Raw genomic sequence first — 16,527 nt, forward strand, 5'->3', positions numbered from 1 at the left:
CACAAAAATTCACCCCCAAAGAGTTAAGATAAAACAGTTTTTCCTTCTTTTTTCTCAAACTGCCAGGCAGACATTTTTATTTCTTGCTTTGAACTTCAAAACTGATGTTAACTCTCTTTTTGGTACCTAAAAGTGGTCATTCAAGAAATTTTTGATACTTCTGCACTGGCAAGACTGCGATTGTTTTAAAGGTACAACATGTAGCTTTGAGCAGTCGTAGAGTTGGGTTTCATTCTTTTTCACTGAACATTTAACTTAAGTGATAGCGAAAACAGTGCAAATTGCAAAATAATTGCAATTGTGTGCAATAACTTTGTGATCTTGTTGCCTTTGAAATGTTTGCTTTGAACCACTCACAGCCAGTTGTCATCTTCAAAGCGACTTTGGTGTGTCAAACCAATAAAACAGAGTCAGTCTACTATCAGTTTGACACTGAATGAGGGCAAGTTGGCAACTGCATCGAATGTGTTTATATAATCTGGTGACTAACAGTAATAAATTGGCAAAAATAACAAATATATTGCAGACAATGATAGACTGGGTACAGGTTGGCAATTTAACTTCAGACTTTGGTGCTCAGCAACCTTGCTATTATATAGAACTATAACTAGAGTAAAACCATTGGATAACTAGGTGACTCAAGTCCCGTATTGACTCACCAATTACTGGGAGTCCGGTTCCCTTCCAAATAATTGTGACCTGTGCAATCCAATGTAGGGTCTCACACGCAACCTCTAGATCAGCGGTCCCCAACCTTTTTTGCACCACAGACCGGTTTATGCCCGACAATATTTTCACGGACCGGCCTTTAAGGTGTCGTGGATAAATACAACAAAATAAAACTAGTACCGGTACCGAAAAAACAGAAGATTTATTCATAACACACGTGAAAAGACCCAGGAAAACCGAGTAAACGATAAAAACGATAACAAAATAACGCTGAAAACCGATAAAAACCCTGAAAACCATACATTTCACACCTGAGCCTCAACTCTCGCGGCCCGGTACCAAACATCTCACGGACCGGTCCGAGGCCTGGGGGTTGGGGACCACTGCTCTAGGTGTCCAGTTGGTCGCAGCAATTACTCGCAATTGATTGCCAAATGTAACAATCTTCAGTGTAGTCACCAGGTAACCATTGATTTTTCCTAGTTGCAAGGAGGCTGCATCCTGTTTTTACGCTTGTGTGACTGAAACATAAAGATGCATAATTTTGCTCAAAATGTGGTGGATTTTAATGTTAGTACGTGCAGTCAACCAAACATGCAGTACTCTAAAAAAACGTGAAGTTTTAATGCTTTAATGATTGCTTCTTGTTGAAGCAAACATTGAGAGAAAACGTCTTTGGCCTGACATCTTTGGTTCATAAACTCATTATAACCCCTATTGTCTTTGCTCTGTTGGTGGGATTAGTATACAGTGGGCGCGATGATGACAAATGAAGTTGTTTGTGGGGGATTAAGAAGACTTTGAGGTCTCTATGGATTTGAGTGTGATACAATATTTTGTTTGCATCAAATTTTTTGCTTTCCGTTGAATGAGAGAATTACATTAAAGATTATGCGACAAGTCAAGCTAATAATTACTTCAGAGATTATGCAGATGAAGAGTAGATTGTTTCTGTAATGACACTGTTGAAATCAAAAGATCAGCAATAGCAGCCAACTCGGACGATGACTGTCACTGGCAACATATGCTTGAAAGTCATTTCCATGAGTCCTTTTAAATTTGTATTCGTTTTAGGATCCATTTGGAGGATCCTAAAAGCAGAGTGGTTATGGCACATACCAGACAGATTTTGGCCATCATCTCTTTGTGCATTTCCTGTCTTTCTTTCTTATGTCCGCTTGTAATAAAGGCCAGAGATGTTTAAACTTGGCTGACTGCTCTGATACTGGTCAGTCACCAATAATGCGTTATAGTAACCGAAGAACAAAAGAACAATACTTTATCTGATCTCATTCTTGTCCCACAGCACAGGTATTTCTTCTAAAAAAAAAAAAAAAAGAGGGCCCATCTTTTTCTCCTTTTCTTGAATTTTTCCGGCCTAACCTTCTGCCATGGCCCAGTTGGATTGAGAATTAATGACGCCATCCCTTTGGGAGGATGTGGAAGTGACGTGAAGTGTAATGATCTCAATCAGGGCCAGGGGTGAGAGACAGAACTAATCACTGAGCGCACTCCGCTACCATAATGCAGTCAGTCGCCCTAATGACCCTGGCACTCCTGTCAAAGCCATTACTCTCCACTGTAGTGAAAGGCACATCAAACCGCTGAAGCCCACTCATAATTGGACTAAACTTTGAGCTATGAGAGGACATTACACATGTCCTGTATTAATTTGGGTGCCAGATTTTTACATTGGTAATTATTTGAGGGCAGCTGGGGGTGATTGGGGGGGGGGGGGGGGGGGGGGGGTGAGTGAGCTGACGGATCAGACCTGTGAGGGGGTCAGTGCATAAGAATGTGTCATACATGTGTTCAAGGTTTGGCCCACTACTCCTGTCATATTGGTGTTTTATTGTGTTGTTTTTACACATACAGTCAGAAAACTAGTAAAATGTATCCAGTTAGGCAAACACAACAGCTTAACTAACTAACTAACTTTTTTTTTCAACTCAATTTTGCAGAACAGCTAAAATTACTCAACCAAGAAAGCTCTTTGTAACTTACAACATTTTTTAAAAGTTATTTATCAAATTCTGCTTAGATAAACATAATTAGATATTAATTAAACATTTGAAACCCATTGAAACGAAAATATATTTCTTGATAAGTCGTGTTTGGTGCAAAAAAAGAAGCCTGAAACAATTTTGTCATTTTATACTACATACATTTTGAACGTACCCTTGACCGAGATGTGCCGTGCACGCTGGTGCATTAGCATGGTGCATAGTGAATAATTTAAAAAAGAAAACAATGGGCAAGGAAGCAAAAAATAGCTGTTCACCTGCTGCTCACTTGTAATTTATTACAAGAATGGAAAGAAAATAGTTTTATATTCAGAATATTACAGTATTGTAATTCGCAAATTTCAATTTTATATTTTAGATTGGTCCAAATTGATTTTCACAAAATAATTTAGGAGGTAAAACCAAAACATCAAAAGCACAAAGTGATTTTGTTTCAGAAGCTTTCCAGGTGGGGTTGTTTCTATTTGTTTTCTATTTTTATTTGTGTTTCTGAATAAAAAAAATTTAAATAAATTAAAGCTAATATAATAATATTTTTGTTTTTGTTTTGATAGAGGTTTTGCTTTTCTGTGTAAATTTGTATATGACCTTTTTCATGTTTTTATCAAACATTTTTTACAGATAAAATTATATTTTGTTATATATACTATATGTGAATACTGTAAATGTTCTGTATTTTGTTTATAGGAGCATTAGAGTGTTTCTTTTTTAAGTTTTTTAATTTAAAGCAAACAAACAGTACAGCAATGTAGAACGACAAAGTGCTTTATCCACTCTGGGTTGCTTGAAATCGCTGTTTACTGTTGCAAAGCCACAGCTCCACTTGTACAGATCTCAGATAATAGACCCAAACCAAAGGGGAGACAACCTCTCCTAGCTTTTGCTCTCTTGTTTGCAGCTATTGTCCTGTTTGTAAGAAAATCAAGTTACAATCTCTCAGATATATCCATCACCTCACCTTTCTTGCTCACGATGGAAGCGTGAGGCGAGTCTGCGGGGATCTTGAAGAAATCTTTTGGTCTTCTGCTTACAGCGTCTTGAAGAGACATCAAGAGAAACTCCATTGATTTTTTTTCTTTTGGCTTCTTCTAAATTTCTGTACAGAGAGCTAGCAGGGGGTCCTCCCTGTAGGTGCTGTTTCAATAGTGCCACTCAAAATGGAGTGGGTCAAAACAGATTGCTTCAGCGGAGGGGGGCGAGGAACAAGCCCAGAAAGTTTACAGCAACTTTTCCCTCACTCTTTCTTGAGATGTCTTCAGAGCAAGATAAGTTTTCATCAGAGTTTTTCACAAAGGCCAGTACACATTTTTCTGCTGACACGGACTTGGAAGTGTAAATTAAAGGAAATTTATGTTTTTCCTTCATTAGAGAGGTTTTGTGCATACTTTACAGCATATTTGAGTTCATATGTCATGTTCACCTGCTTACTGGTGTTCCGATTAAATACCCTGTTTAGCATTTTTGCACAAGTGCTCTTTGATATTAAAATATCCAATATATTTCAACTCAAACTGCGGTGCTGTGCTCCAGTACATTTAAACAGTTAATGCCCAGGTTAATACAAAGAAGGTATACCACTGTGAAGGGAAATTTATTAGTAGGCAGTAGTCTTTTTTTTTTTTTCCATTTCAAAAATGAGATTACAGGTAAACTAAAATGAAACACTTCATATACATTTAAATCGTTTATTTAAAAGTACCTTTGACTGCATTGTGATTTTATGAAAAACTGTGCAATATTCAAAATGTTATTGGTATTATGTGATTATAGGTATTTAGGTTTAGAAGTAGATTGGAGAAAATCTGAGCTGCAGAGAGACGAGTGGTGAGTGACATACAGAGAAAGAAAACAACTTGGTTGCTGAGGTTTCAGCAGCTTCCTGTAGGGTGGTTAGGAGCAGTATGTGTTTAATTAATTAGCCCGTATGGAAGCAGCATGTTTTCATCAGGGTCTCTGTCAACTTCATCCAAAGCTTAGCAACCTTCTGCGTACTACAGCTCCTGTAATCTTATAGCGATAAACACCATGGACGTCCAAGATGTGCCTGCGATGTTTGAGAAGTGTGGAGTAAATATCAGCTGACATGAATTTAAACTTTAACGTAATAAAATTTTGCATGCTATTAATTGTTGTAATGACATGAGTACAAAGGATTATTAGGGCCACATTAAAAAAATATATTAAAGAGAAAAAACTTGAAATGTGGTGATTACAGTTGTTTTTTCAAGACTGTACCCTCTACAAAATGCCTTGTGTGGATGATTTAGTGAAACAAATTGATCTGCCGTTTTGTGATACAACATACATCTTCTTTATTGCACGAGGGTGTAACCACCAATAACCTCGCATCTGTCCATTACCAGTCATTTCATTTCGTACAAATCCACTCGTCCAACTTTGTGTGGTTTTTTCCATCTGACCATTTGTAGCTTTCTGCACCATCTTTTCAATGTCCTTACACTTTATCACCGCATTGTGTTTATGCGCTAAAAGGGAAATCATTTCCTTCCTTGTTACTAAAACTGGCAGTTTGTCTTGAAAGAACAACTGTAAGCTCCACCTTTTGACTTTTTTCTCAAAATAGATTTTTGATTTTATTCTCAGAATTTTGACTTTAACCTAAAAATAATAAATACATTTTTTTCTTAATGAGGTCCTAATACTTTGTTGTAGAGAAGAGCTTATTTATTAATTAATTAATAAAAGATTTCCATACACTAACGTGTCCAAAACTAGAGGTTGCAAGACTGTAATCCACTTATGATCTGTTGTTAAACTATTACACCAACTTGCTTCAATAAAACATAAGATTTTATTGTCTTTCAGGATGCCTCAATCGCACATCGTTTCCATGTTATGAGAGAGAAGCACCCTGAGAAGTTTAACAGCAGGTATGTTTCTGTTTTGTTCTTTTGGGCCATTGGAGTTATTGCCGTTGGGCGAGAGGCATTGCACATCCTGGACCAGTAAATGGCAGGGCTCACCCGGAGAGACAGACAACCATTCCCCGTCACATCCACATCTATGGATAAATTCAAATCACCAATCAACTTAACATGCAAAATCCTCAAAGAGGGGCCCTGCTTAAAATCAATATCTCTTAACATATTGATCAGTGGTTCCTCAGTTTTTCAGCTGGACCACTATTTTGTAGATGTACCCAAACAGGCATTTTTTGAAACATCCTTTTGTTGCACTGTTGTTGTTTTTTTTAAATAATGACTGCAGTTAATACATACAGTTTGTTTTGGACGTTATTATGAATGGTAGAGATCTATTGTCTGATTTGGGTTTACCCAGCACTCTCTTCACTAACTTGTCAATACAATCCTAGCACTATGGAAGTTTCATGGCCTCACTGTGCTCCTCCCGTTTGTCTGGTAATTTATTAAATAGCAATAGTTCTCTAGTCTTGTTTGTTCATTTGTTTTGTTTTTTGTTTGTTTTGTTTTTTGGACATTGGCTGATTGTGTCTGACACCTTTTTTCTGCAAAATGAAAACTAGCATCCTCTGAAAGACAGCTTAACAAAGAAGCAATTTTTTAAAATTGTATCTTTACACACTTTGCGGTCCTTGTTCCCATTTCTTAAGCTAAGATAAAACAGTTTGACATAATATTAGGCATAATTATTGCACCAATGGGGTGATTCCAAGAGAATTACTACCTGAGAACTAAAGCATGGACATGCTGAGATATATATCTTGGCATGTGGTGTCCCCCAGTAGTGTCCTCAACTAGAAGGAAATGGAAATGGCAAATTTCAAGGGTAAAAACTATCCACAGTGCAGGAACAGTATCTGAAAGTCAGGACCACAGGACCTGAGATATACATCTATCTTTTCAATTGATCCACCTACTGTTGCATGACAGTAATCCCCAAAACACACAAAAAAGCATCATCAGTCATGGACTGGCCTCCCCAGAGCGCACACCATGTGGGGTCATCTTGTCAAAATGGAATAAAAAGCAGCTGACATCCAAAGAAGACATTTGAATGTCCTTCAAGAAGCCTGGAAAATTGTTCCTGAAGGCTGCTTAAAGAAATTCCAAGAAAGTTTGTGTAAGAGGGTTCAGACAGTGAAGAATCAAGGTTTTCATACCAAATTGCTACACCCATTTCACATTTTCCTTTTAAATACCAAGAAAGGAAAGGTGACTTAAGACGTTTGCACAGTATTGTTGATCTGTAGCATTGTAATTTGCTAGTGAAGGGAATCAAGGGAAAAATCTGTCTCGCCTATTTTTGGATGGTACACCATCATTTAATGAGTGCGGCAGTGATTGCAAAAGTACAGGGTTTGTGATTATCGAGTATCTTGTTTATTTCTTTCTTGGAATAAAAGCTATTATGTGACATTGCAAGGTTCAAATTTTTTCATCTACCACCCATGTCTAACAACAAACTCCTCCACCTTTATTCTTATATATGTTGGTACAAAAAAGGACTTTATGATAGATCATTTCTACCAACAAGCTCAACGTAAATAAATCTCAAGTTCATAAAACATAAAAAGAAAATATCAGAGAAATTAAATCGTGCATTTTTCACAGTCTAAATAAACCTGCAGTGCATTTGCAGAACCTCTGTTTGACCCTTTTTATGACAGCACAACATCTTCTCAGCAGGATGAATGGACAAGCTACATGTTTAGCATTTGTGATTACCTTGAGGAGATGCGTTCACCTTTGGAGATGAAAAAATGTGGCATCTATGTTTCCATCAATATTTAACATCTCCAATACATCTCCACTAGCGCCAGGGAGTAATTGCAGGCCTAATTGAATTTGCTTGGCTAGTTTGACATCGTGGATCAGTCAGACTGATGACACACAGCCTCCTAATAATCCCATTTGTACTCATTATCATATTTTACTCTGGCCTTAGTACAACATTTAGCCAGCTATTCTTCTGCTGCACGAACATGCAGATAAGCCAGTGAAATGGTCCAAGCGGAAGTGAAGATGGGTTTCAAATAAACACGGGCCTGTTAGTCAATGCTGACAATGATTACGACAGATGTGGCACCATGTTGGAAAAGAGCCAGCAAGCAAGAAAGGACTATATCAACTCTGAATTTCCTCATTAAACAAAGAGGGTGTTATGTGGTCATCATCCACTCCAACATGGTGCCACATCCTTTGCAGATGCTGGTAAATTATTTTCCTGTTTATCACACTCCATCACATTGTGCGTCTACATTTTAGGCATACAGACTGCATCGCTGTTGTTTTACCCCATCTTAAGCCCCAGTGAAAAATGATTGAGATATTTTAAGAAAATTATTCTGTCTGTTATTTGAATTCAATTAATAATTCACACAGGGGAATGAGTTTAGGATCTCTCTATTACACACTATCCTTGCCAATTCAATAATGCATGATTATAGTTTTTCAAGGTAGCATAGATTTTGTTAGATTTGTCCAAAGGGCTTATGTCCATTGGAAGTATATTGCAACTTATCACTGAGTCATTTTCCTGCAGCTGGAAGCTCTTTTTCAGGAACTTCTATGACAACTGAAGCAAAGGGTTGCATGTCTTGAGGGGAAGATTTCATTCCACTGTTATTAAGTAGGCGTTGGTGCAAAGCGAGTTAAAGAAGACTGAGCAAGTACAATGTGTTTAACAGTATTCAAAAATCATGAAACTGATTTAATATATTAATTTACTTTAAGGTTTCTCTTAAACATTTGTCACTATACAGAGATATGTAATGATACTTACAGTTTGCTTTAAAATAAAAAAGTGAATATACCTTGTAAGCAATATTTCAATAAAAAGAAAATGGAAGCATTGTTACTACGAAATAAGTTTAGACAGATCCAATTTTCTTTTTTTTTGCTGGGTTTCATATAAAATATACACACAAGCTGCACACGATCTTTAGAGCTGAGACGATGCAACATATGGTTTTCATTTCTGTTATAACTGATTAACTCTTAGCAGATGATGTTTAAATAAAATTGAAATATTTCTTTTTCGGTGTTTAATATGCATGCTATATTTTTTATAGTATAATTATAATTTTTGTGATTCTTAAATTAAAGGAGTTCTTAATTGTCACTAAAATAAGACAACAAATTAACAAATTTCCCACGTGTGGGACTAATAAAGGTTTTCTTATCTTATCCTAAAAAATTATTTATTGTCCTTTCTACTCATTTCATTTTAACCCCCTTGTTTTGCTTTAATTCTTCACATCAAAGATTTGATAAGGTGCTGGAAACCTTCTTAGAGATTTGGGTCCATATTGACATGATAGTATCACATAGAAGCTGTAAATTTGTCAGCTACACACCCTATGATGGGAATCTCCCATTCCATCACATCATAAAGGTCCTAATTGGACTAATATCTGGTGACTGTAGAGGGCATTTGAGTTTAAACCAGTTTAAAATTATTTGAGCTTCGCTCTGACCTCTGATATCAGAAAGTGATATTTTTACCCAGAGAACTATCACTCACTTCATAGTTTCATCTTTCTGGACCATTCTCTGTAAACCCTAAACATGGCTGTGTGGGAAATTCCCAATTGATCAGCAGTTTCTGAAATAGTCAGACTAGCCCATCTGACATTGACATTTGAATCTTTTTTCTTTGCCGTTCTAATGCTTTGTTTAAGCTTCAGCAGGTTTGACCATGTCTACATGCCTAAATCCTCTGAATTTATACCATGCTATTGGTTAATTAGATACTTCTGTTGATAAACAGATGGATGTACTTCTCTTTTGATATCACTTTAAGAATACAAGCAAAATCTGCAGTTTTATAAATCCCCGGTTAATAAACTTCAATGCAAACCTAAGAATGTCGTCTTAATACTGATATTTAAATTGTAGCCATTGTTTATCTGTCATCCTTTTTGATGCTTTGCCTTTGCTCTAGATTTAGTTTCCAGGTCACGATATATAATAAAAAGTAACGTATGAGACATCAGTACAATGTGTGAAGAGAGAAATGTCAAAGCAGTAATAGGTGTTTTATGAACAAAAATCTATATATTTCTGTCACCGCTGTGACCTTACAGAAACTACGTGTTTAACCAGCTTTAATTGCCAGAGAAATAACATAATTGATGAACAGCACTAATTATGAAATGAGGGGATTTTGTTGATGAGATGCTGGGGTCATATTCTCTCTCCTTCCATTTTTCTCATTCTTTCTATCTCTTGTATTTGCACCTTGGGGTGATTACCAGGGTGAAGGTGTGAAGATTTGACACTCGGCAGATAGATTCATTTACTGCCACTGCCGGACCTGGAGGTGATAATGAGGTCGAGGATTAAAAGCAGACAATCAGTCGGCCCGTGACGAGGGCCGCGCCACCTCCTCCCCCTCATGGCACTCCTCCTCGACCGCCTTGTTAAAATATACTGGTCCCTTTCCCCCCCATTTTTTGCTGATCTCCCATGTAATTATACACTAATCTCTATCTCTGAGGGGAGAGATGGATGGTGAGAGAAACAAGGAAAGAGAGGTGGAGAAGCAGAGAGTTGAGAAATTAATAACTTTGATTTTTGTGGACAGTTTTATTCTTTTATACTGTTAACTTTTTTCATGTTCTAACCAGTGCTCAGATTTGGCACAACCCTGGTACAGTTTCCACTAATATCATTTTTTTACACAATGTAACTCATATGAAATAAAGTGACAGCAAATTGAGGCAAAATAACAGTCACAAGAAAGGTTTTTCTGTCTTCCCTTAAAAATGATTGGTAAAAATGTTCTGGCTTGATAGTTGTACATTTCCTAAACAATCATCTCAGCCTTTTTGTTTTCTTTGTTATCAATTTGTAATTATTTTTCCAGTGTTTAGCACATTTTACTTATAACAATACTTATTTGAATTTCCCTACAGCTTACAAATTCTTGTAGAAATTATCTACCCAAATTGATATAAGCTGCTCTAAGACTTAATTGCAATGTGTAACACCAGAAAAAACAGTGCACAATAGAACCCAGTGTAATCACATGCGGTGTGATAGTCTTGAACCATTGTTCTACCACAACTATATGAACAATGCACAGTGCTAAACAGAACAATGTATTTATTGTAGTCTTGTTTCAAGCCTCATTTTATATCGAATCCACACATTGTGGCTATAGCATGGTTACATCTAAGAAAAGATGGCCATATAAACTGTATGTAAACAATGGGCATGTTAAAGAGTCCCTGTACAAGATACTAAACGGGAATCAGAATGTCAGTTATCAAATAAACTTCTATATTAATGTGCGTGTGGATGTTTGGATGAGGCTTGTTAAATAGAAGTGTTCTGAATTCTCAGTAAGCTCTTTTTAAGGAACTTGGATAAAAAGAGACTGGTTGGATGGATAAATGGCAGTTTGTTGTTCTCTAGCTTTTGGGTGTGTGTTAACTCAATGCTGCAGTCTTCCCAGGAGTAGGTATTTCATCAAAATTCAGCCCAGGGTTAGACCATGTAATGCTGAAAAAAAGACAGCTACATCTCAGGCCTTCAGGCAGCGTGTTAAATGTTAAGGTTCATGACAGTACTATTAGAGAAAGGTTAATATGGCTAGGGAGAAAGCCTCTTTTCTATGAATAAAACTAACAAAAAAAAAACGTTGCAGTGCAGCTTAGGTTTGCAAAGTTGCATCTGAACAAACCACAACATTTCTGCGACAAATGAGACCAAAGTAGAGCTTTCTGGTGATCATGCACAGTCCCACGTTTGCAGAAGATTTATCACAGCATATCAGCACAAACACTTCATGCTCATTGTCAGTTATTTGGGCTTGTTTTGCAACAACCTGCGCACTTGGCAGTCACTGAGTTGACCATGAACTCTTTAATATACCGAAGTATCCTAGAGCAGCGGTCCCCAACCCCCGTGAGTCGTTTGGTACCGGGCCGCGAGAGTTGAGGCTCAGGTGTGAAATGTATAGTTTTCAGGGTTTTTATCAGTTTTCAGTGTGATTTTGTTATCGTTTTTATCGTTTACTCGGTTTTCCTTGGTCTTTTGACGTGTGTTATGAATAAATTTTCTTTTTTTCGGTACCGGTACTAGTTTTATTTTGTTGTATTTATCCGCGACACCTTAAAGGCCGGTCCATGAAAATATTGTCGGGCATAAATCGGTCCGTGGCACAAAAAAGGTTGGGGACCGCTGTCCTAGAGTCAGATTTTGAGATAATCTGTTCGAAAAACTAAAGCCTGATGGAAATTGAGTTAGCAAATCTGTAACAGAATGGTTGAAAAGGAAAAGGAACAAGGTGTTGCAATGGCCCAGTCAAGTCCAGATCTCAACCCAATTGAAATGCCATGGAGGGACTTTAAGGGAGCTGGAAATAAATAAATGCTGCAAACCTCGATGCAAACCCAGAACCTCGAACTGAAGCAATGTTGTAAAGAAGAATGGGAAAAAATACAAAAAGCAATTACTTCATGTTGTTGCTGCTAAAGGTAGTTCTTCACATTGCTGAATCATGGGGTGAAACCAAGATTGCATAGAGTCCTGTGAAAACGTTCTTATTCATATAACTGTTTGTTAAATGTGATTTACATTTTTTCCCATTGGCATCGCTTTTCACTAGAACAATGATAACATGATAAAAACAATGAAGTCTCTGTGCAGCATTTTCCACGTTAATCAGATGATTTTAGATCTGTGAGGGAAAACATCTGATTTGGGACCTTTCAGTGTGAAAACTGCTGTGGCTGCAATGTTTGTTTGTTCTGTGGCATCCGTCATGGCACCTTGATGTTCCGATGATATTTGCTCTGCTTACCCAGATCTATTTTCGGTCCTGAGACATCTAACACCGTCAGCACACTCCTCCAGAGCCTCTCTGCCCCTGTGTGCCCACAGGTTCTTGCTGTGCTGTGTAACCATCCTGAGTTAACCTTTCCTGAAGGCACAGGGAAGCCCAGGCATGAAGCACTCTTTAGCATAATGAGTATGTTCATCAAAGCACTTCGTTGTGCTGGATGGGGCTGCTGGATTCACCAACGCACACACACCAGACAGCCCGTGTTAATGTGTGTGTATGCATGTAGGTGTGTATGCGTTTCCTGCTGAGCTGGAAGCGGTGCCACAGGTGATGGCACTATTACACACACTCAATTACACACACACACAAGCATGGTGGACCTCAGCGGAGGCTGCCCTCATTTGAGGATGAAATCATTTCTGCGACCAAAGTGTCATCTATAATTAATGACCATTTGTGTGTAATTTAGAGGGATCTCACCTGTGGCCCTGTCCTCAGCTCAGTGGGAGCACAAACAGACCCACACGCAACAAAAAAGGTATAAACTGAAGTGAACGTGCAGGCAAAAATGTGCACATAGGTAGCAAGCTTTAGAAACGTAAAAAAATAAATAAACAATTAAGCGATGAAATTTTAACCTGTTCAAATTGATACTTATACATTAAACTAAATCACATGCCCACCTAACTGAAACAAACAGCTCCCTGCTGATGTGCTGCTGATGTGTAGACCGTAGATAAATGTGTTACTAAAGTGCCTGAAGTCATATAAATAATATACAATCATTAATAACAGTATTGCTGTGTTAAGTTTATTTAAGGTGTATAAAAACCCTACAATGTCTTTTATTTCATCTGTTAAATAGAGACATTTATTTACTCAACGATTTTTTTTATTAATGCACAAAATAAAATATTTAACTCAACCTACGAACACAACATAACCCAAAGCACTACCGCTGTTGTCTTTGCTCATCTAAGTAACGTTATCTCCATTTAATCAGGGTTTTACGGGTTGGAGCATGTAGACGTCTGGACAGATACATTTTAAGGAAGCGAGTCACAGTGATGAAGCAACTGGAGATGATAGAAAGTCAAAAAGATTCAGCATCCTCAACCGGCGGGAAAAATGCTAGTAGTACCAAATGGGCAGGTCCCGAGTTAAACTTTTCTCAACATTGAGGCAAGTGACTGCCAATAACCACAAACACCTGGACAAAAGTACTGGGCCACACCTGTGTGGGTGTTTTTAATAACGTTAGCCCAGGTGTATAGCATGACCTAGCCACGCAGACTGTCTTTACAAACATTTGTGACAGAATGGGCCATTCTAAAGAGTTCACTGAAGTTGAGTGTGCTATATTACTGCATGAAGCAAATCTGACAAATTCCTTCTTGATATTCTTCAATCAACTGTAAGTGGAAGCATTTAAAAACCACCATGGCATACAGACCTCGAATGCTCTGCTGACTCTGCTGGCTTTACAATCAGCACAGCTGTACACCAGCAGCTTTTTGGCTTGGGTTTCCATGGCCCAACAGCTCCTGTATGTGTAATGTGGCCAAATACTTTGGTGATATAGTATATATTTGAGGGTTCCCTAAGCAACCAGTGCTCGTAAAGTCCACTCCAGCAGCCGGTAGTGACAAAGTGATGCATGATGAGCAATCACTTCCTGCATCACTTCCTGTGTGTGCACATGAGTTTAATTTAACAATGAGAATTTTAAAGACATTGTGTTAGCGAGGCCTGTCTTTGGCACACAATTAATTTGCTTTTGTTTATTAACTCGTTTGGTTTTTTGGATTCCAAGTGGAAAATTTACATCCATCCATCCATCTATCCATCTATCTATGATATTTCTATATCTACATAGACTTAGGAGCGTATGTTAGCAAAAGGACACCTATTGCTTCTGCTTCAATTGTAGTCAACAATTTCATTTAAAATAAGTTTATGTCAGGTATCAATGAATGCTGACAATTGTAAAGTTCAGTACACGAGTAGAACCACATCATGTGTACAGCTGCAACAACATAGCTTTATTGTTTCATATTCATGTTGCCACTGAAATGGTGAAGCGCGCAGCTCCGCTTGCGTAACTATTTTCTGTGTTAACCAAAGAGATTTAGGATGTCTGGCTTATCATTTCACTCACAGCAATGCAAGATTTTACACATCAGTTATCACTTGTTTTTGTTAAGAAAAACACACACACACACACCCTTGAATCCATTGCAGTACAGCAGAATACCTTTTTCAGGCTGCTTGGTACATCTCTGAAGGCAAGAAGATGCACCATGGGTCATTTCTCAAACTGCCATTCGGAGTTGGAGCACTCCAGGCAGTGTCATGTTAAACAAAACAGTGCATTGGTGCAATGCACAAAGAGTTGGTTATGTCAATGTGATATTTATCACCTCTGATCAAGAAGAAATTAGTGTGAAAATAAGGTCGTAGATCATTGTGGGTTAGATTAAGTGTCAGAGGGGGGGCGAAAAAAAAATCAATGACCATGAGCTTCATGTTCAGTGTGGCCAGTCAAAAGTGCATCTAAAGGTGCTGTGGCCTCAGGACAGCAACGCTACACTGAAGCTCATCACCTATGACATCCTTTATTTGTAACCAAGCAGCAGCAGTTTTATAAACATTGTTCAGATTCAGGCTGTTTTGTTGCTTTCTCCTTTTTTTCCCTTTTAGCTTGTAATGTTTTTCTAAAGCTCTTTTCTTTTTTCCTCTTAGTCACACAGTTTCTATTTTCCCTCCCTCTTTCAGTTTGGTTTTGTGATTTGTCTGTGCAAATAAACCACACTTCAGTCACTCTGGAAACCTGAGCCACTGTTTTCTTTTGGCCTGCCAGCTGTACGTACTACAGCTGATCTGACATGTACACCGCTAAAGTTATTACTGCAGTGCACTTTGCATTGATACACTGCAGCTACAATCACAACAGAGGTGCTGCAGCTACTCGGAGAACTGCAAACCTGCTGCACATGTTATTATTGCTGATGTTTGGTGGGGGTTTTTTCATCCTTAAAATGCAAATTGCTCTCACCAGCAATATAATTTACTTCAAAGATGTCTGCAAGGGTTCGACAGCATAACATCAGCCAACATTTAAGTAAATGGGTACTTTATGTTTGCTTTTATTACACTTAACATAGAGTGAGTCCTCCTAATCCTCCTTACAAGCATCGTCTTATTCAAACGGTCTCCCTACTCTGGTCTCTCTATTGAAGATGCTCCTCATAGTCAGTCTGTCAGATGAATCCAGCGTTTGGCATCGGGCAGCAGATAACAAATGACAGGACGATGTAGCCAATGAGATTCTCCTAATTATCTAATGACCAGGGACATGAGGTGATTTGTTGCCCCAATGAGCTTGTTAGGTTAAGTGGTGGGCATCGACAGGGCGGTCAGATGTTGTCTCTTGCTGTATCTCTTATTAGTGTGTTTTGCTTTCCTGCATTTGACTGTAGGTTTTCGGGGTCACTTGCTATGAAAACCAAGAAATATTTTCCCTTTCATCATACTCATGATACAATACTCTTGGGATGTGATCCACTACACACACGATATGTTCCAGAATGATCATCTATGGAAAATCCCAGTATTTGTGTAACTGAAGATGAAAAATTACCCCCGAATAGGACTCACGTGGTCTGCTTTCCAGCTATATTCTCTTATATAAGTTAATCAATGTTCAGTTACTTTAGGTTATGCAGCAGTACCTTTTGTTATGCTAATGTTATCATTTGTTTTTTCCATCTCCTCCTCACCTTATTTGCTTTTTTCAAACTGCCATAGAAGTCCATATCCATATTTCGTCATAGGCCATAATACCAGAAGGAACATGAGATACTGTTTCCTCAACATTTTGTTCACGATGAAACTGTACAATAATAATGGATTGCATTTATATAGAGCTTTTCAGGGCCCTCAAGGCACTGTACAGGCTGCCATATCGCGCCATCGGCCCCTCTGGCCATCACCAGTAGACGGTAGGTGAAGTGTCTTGACCACGGACACAACGACCGAGACTGTCCGAGCCGGGGCTCAAACCGGCAACCTTCCGGTTACAAGACAAACTGCCAACTCTTTG

General features: G+C 38.2%; 1 protein-coding gene across 2 annotated transcripts in view; it reads left to right on the top strand.

The window, feature by feature from the left end:
* dgkb (diacylglycerol kinase, beta) overlaps positions 1-16,527 on the top strand; it is a 79,851-nt gene that overhangs the window by 43,717 nt on the left and 19,607 nt on the right. For both annotated transcript variants that reach the window (XM_006791830.2, XM_087848440.1), the window contains one exon: positions 5,520-5,584. In XM_006791830.2, coding sequence (XP_006791893.1) covers positions 5,520-5,584 — 65 coding nt within the window. The remainder of the gene's footprint in view (positions 1-5,519; positions 5,585-16,527) is intronic.

This window comes from Neolamprologus brichardi, chromosome 11 (genome assembly GCF_056152115.1).
Source record: "Neolamprologus brichardi isolate AB-2024 chromosome 11, ASM5615211v1, whole genome shotgun sequence".
Taxonomy (NCBI): Eukaryota; Metazoa; Chordata; class Actinopteri; order Cichliformes; family Cichlidae; genus Neolamprologus; species Neolamprologus brichardi.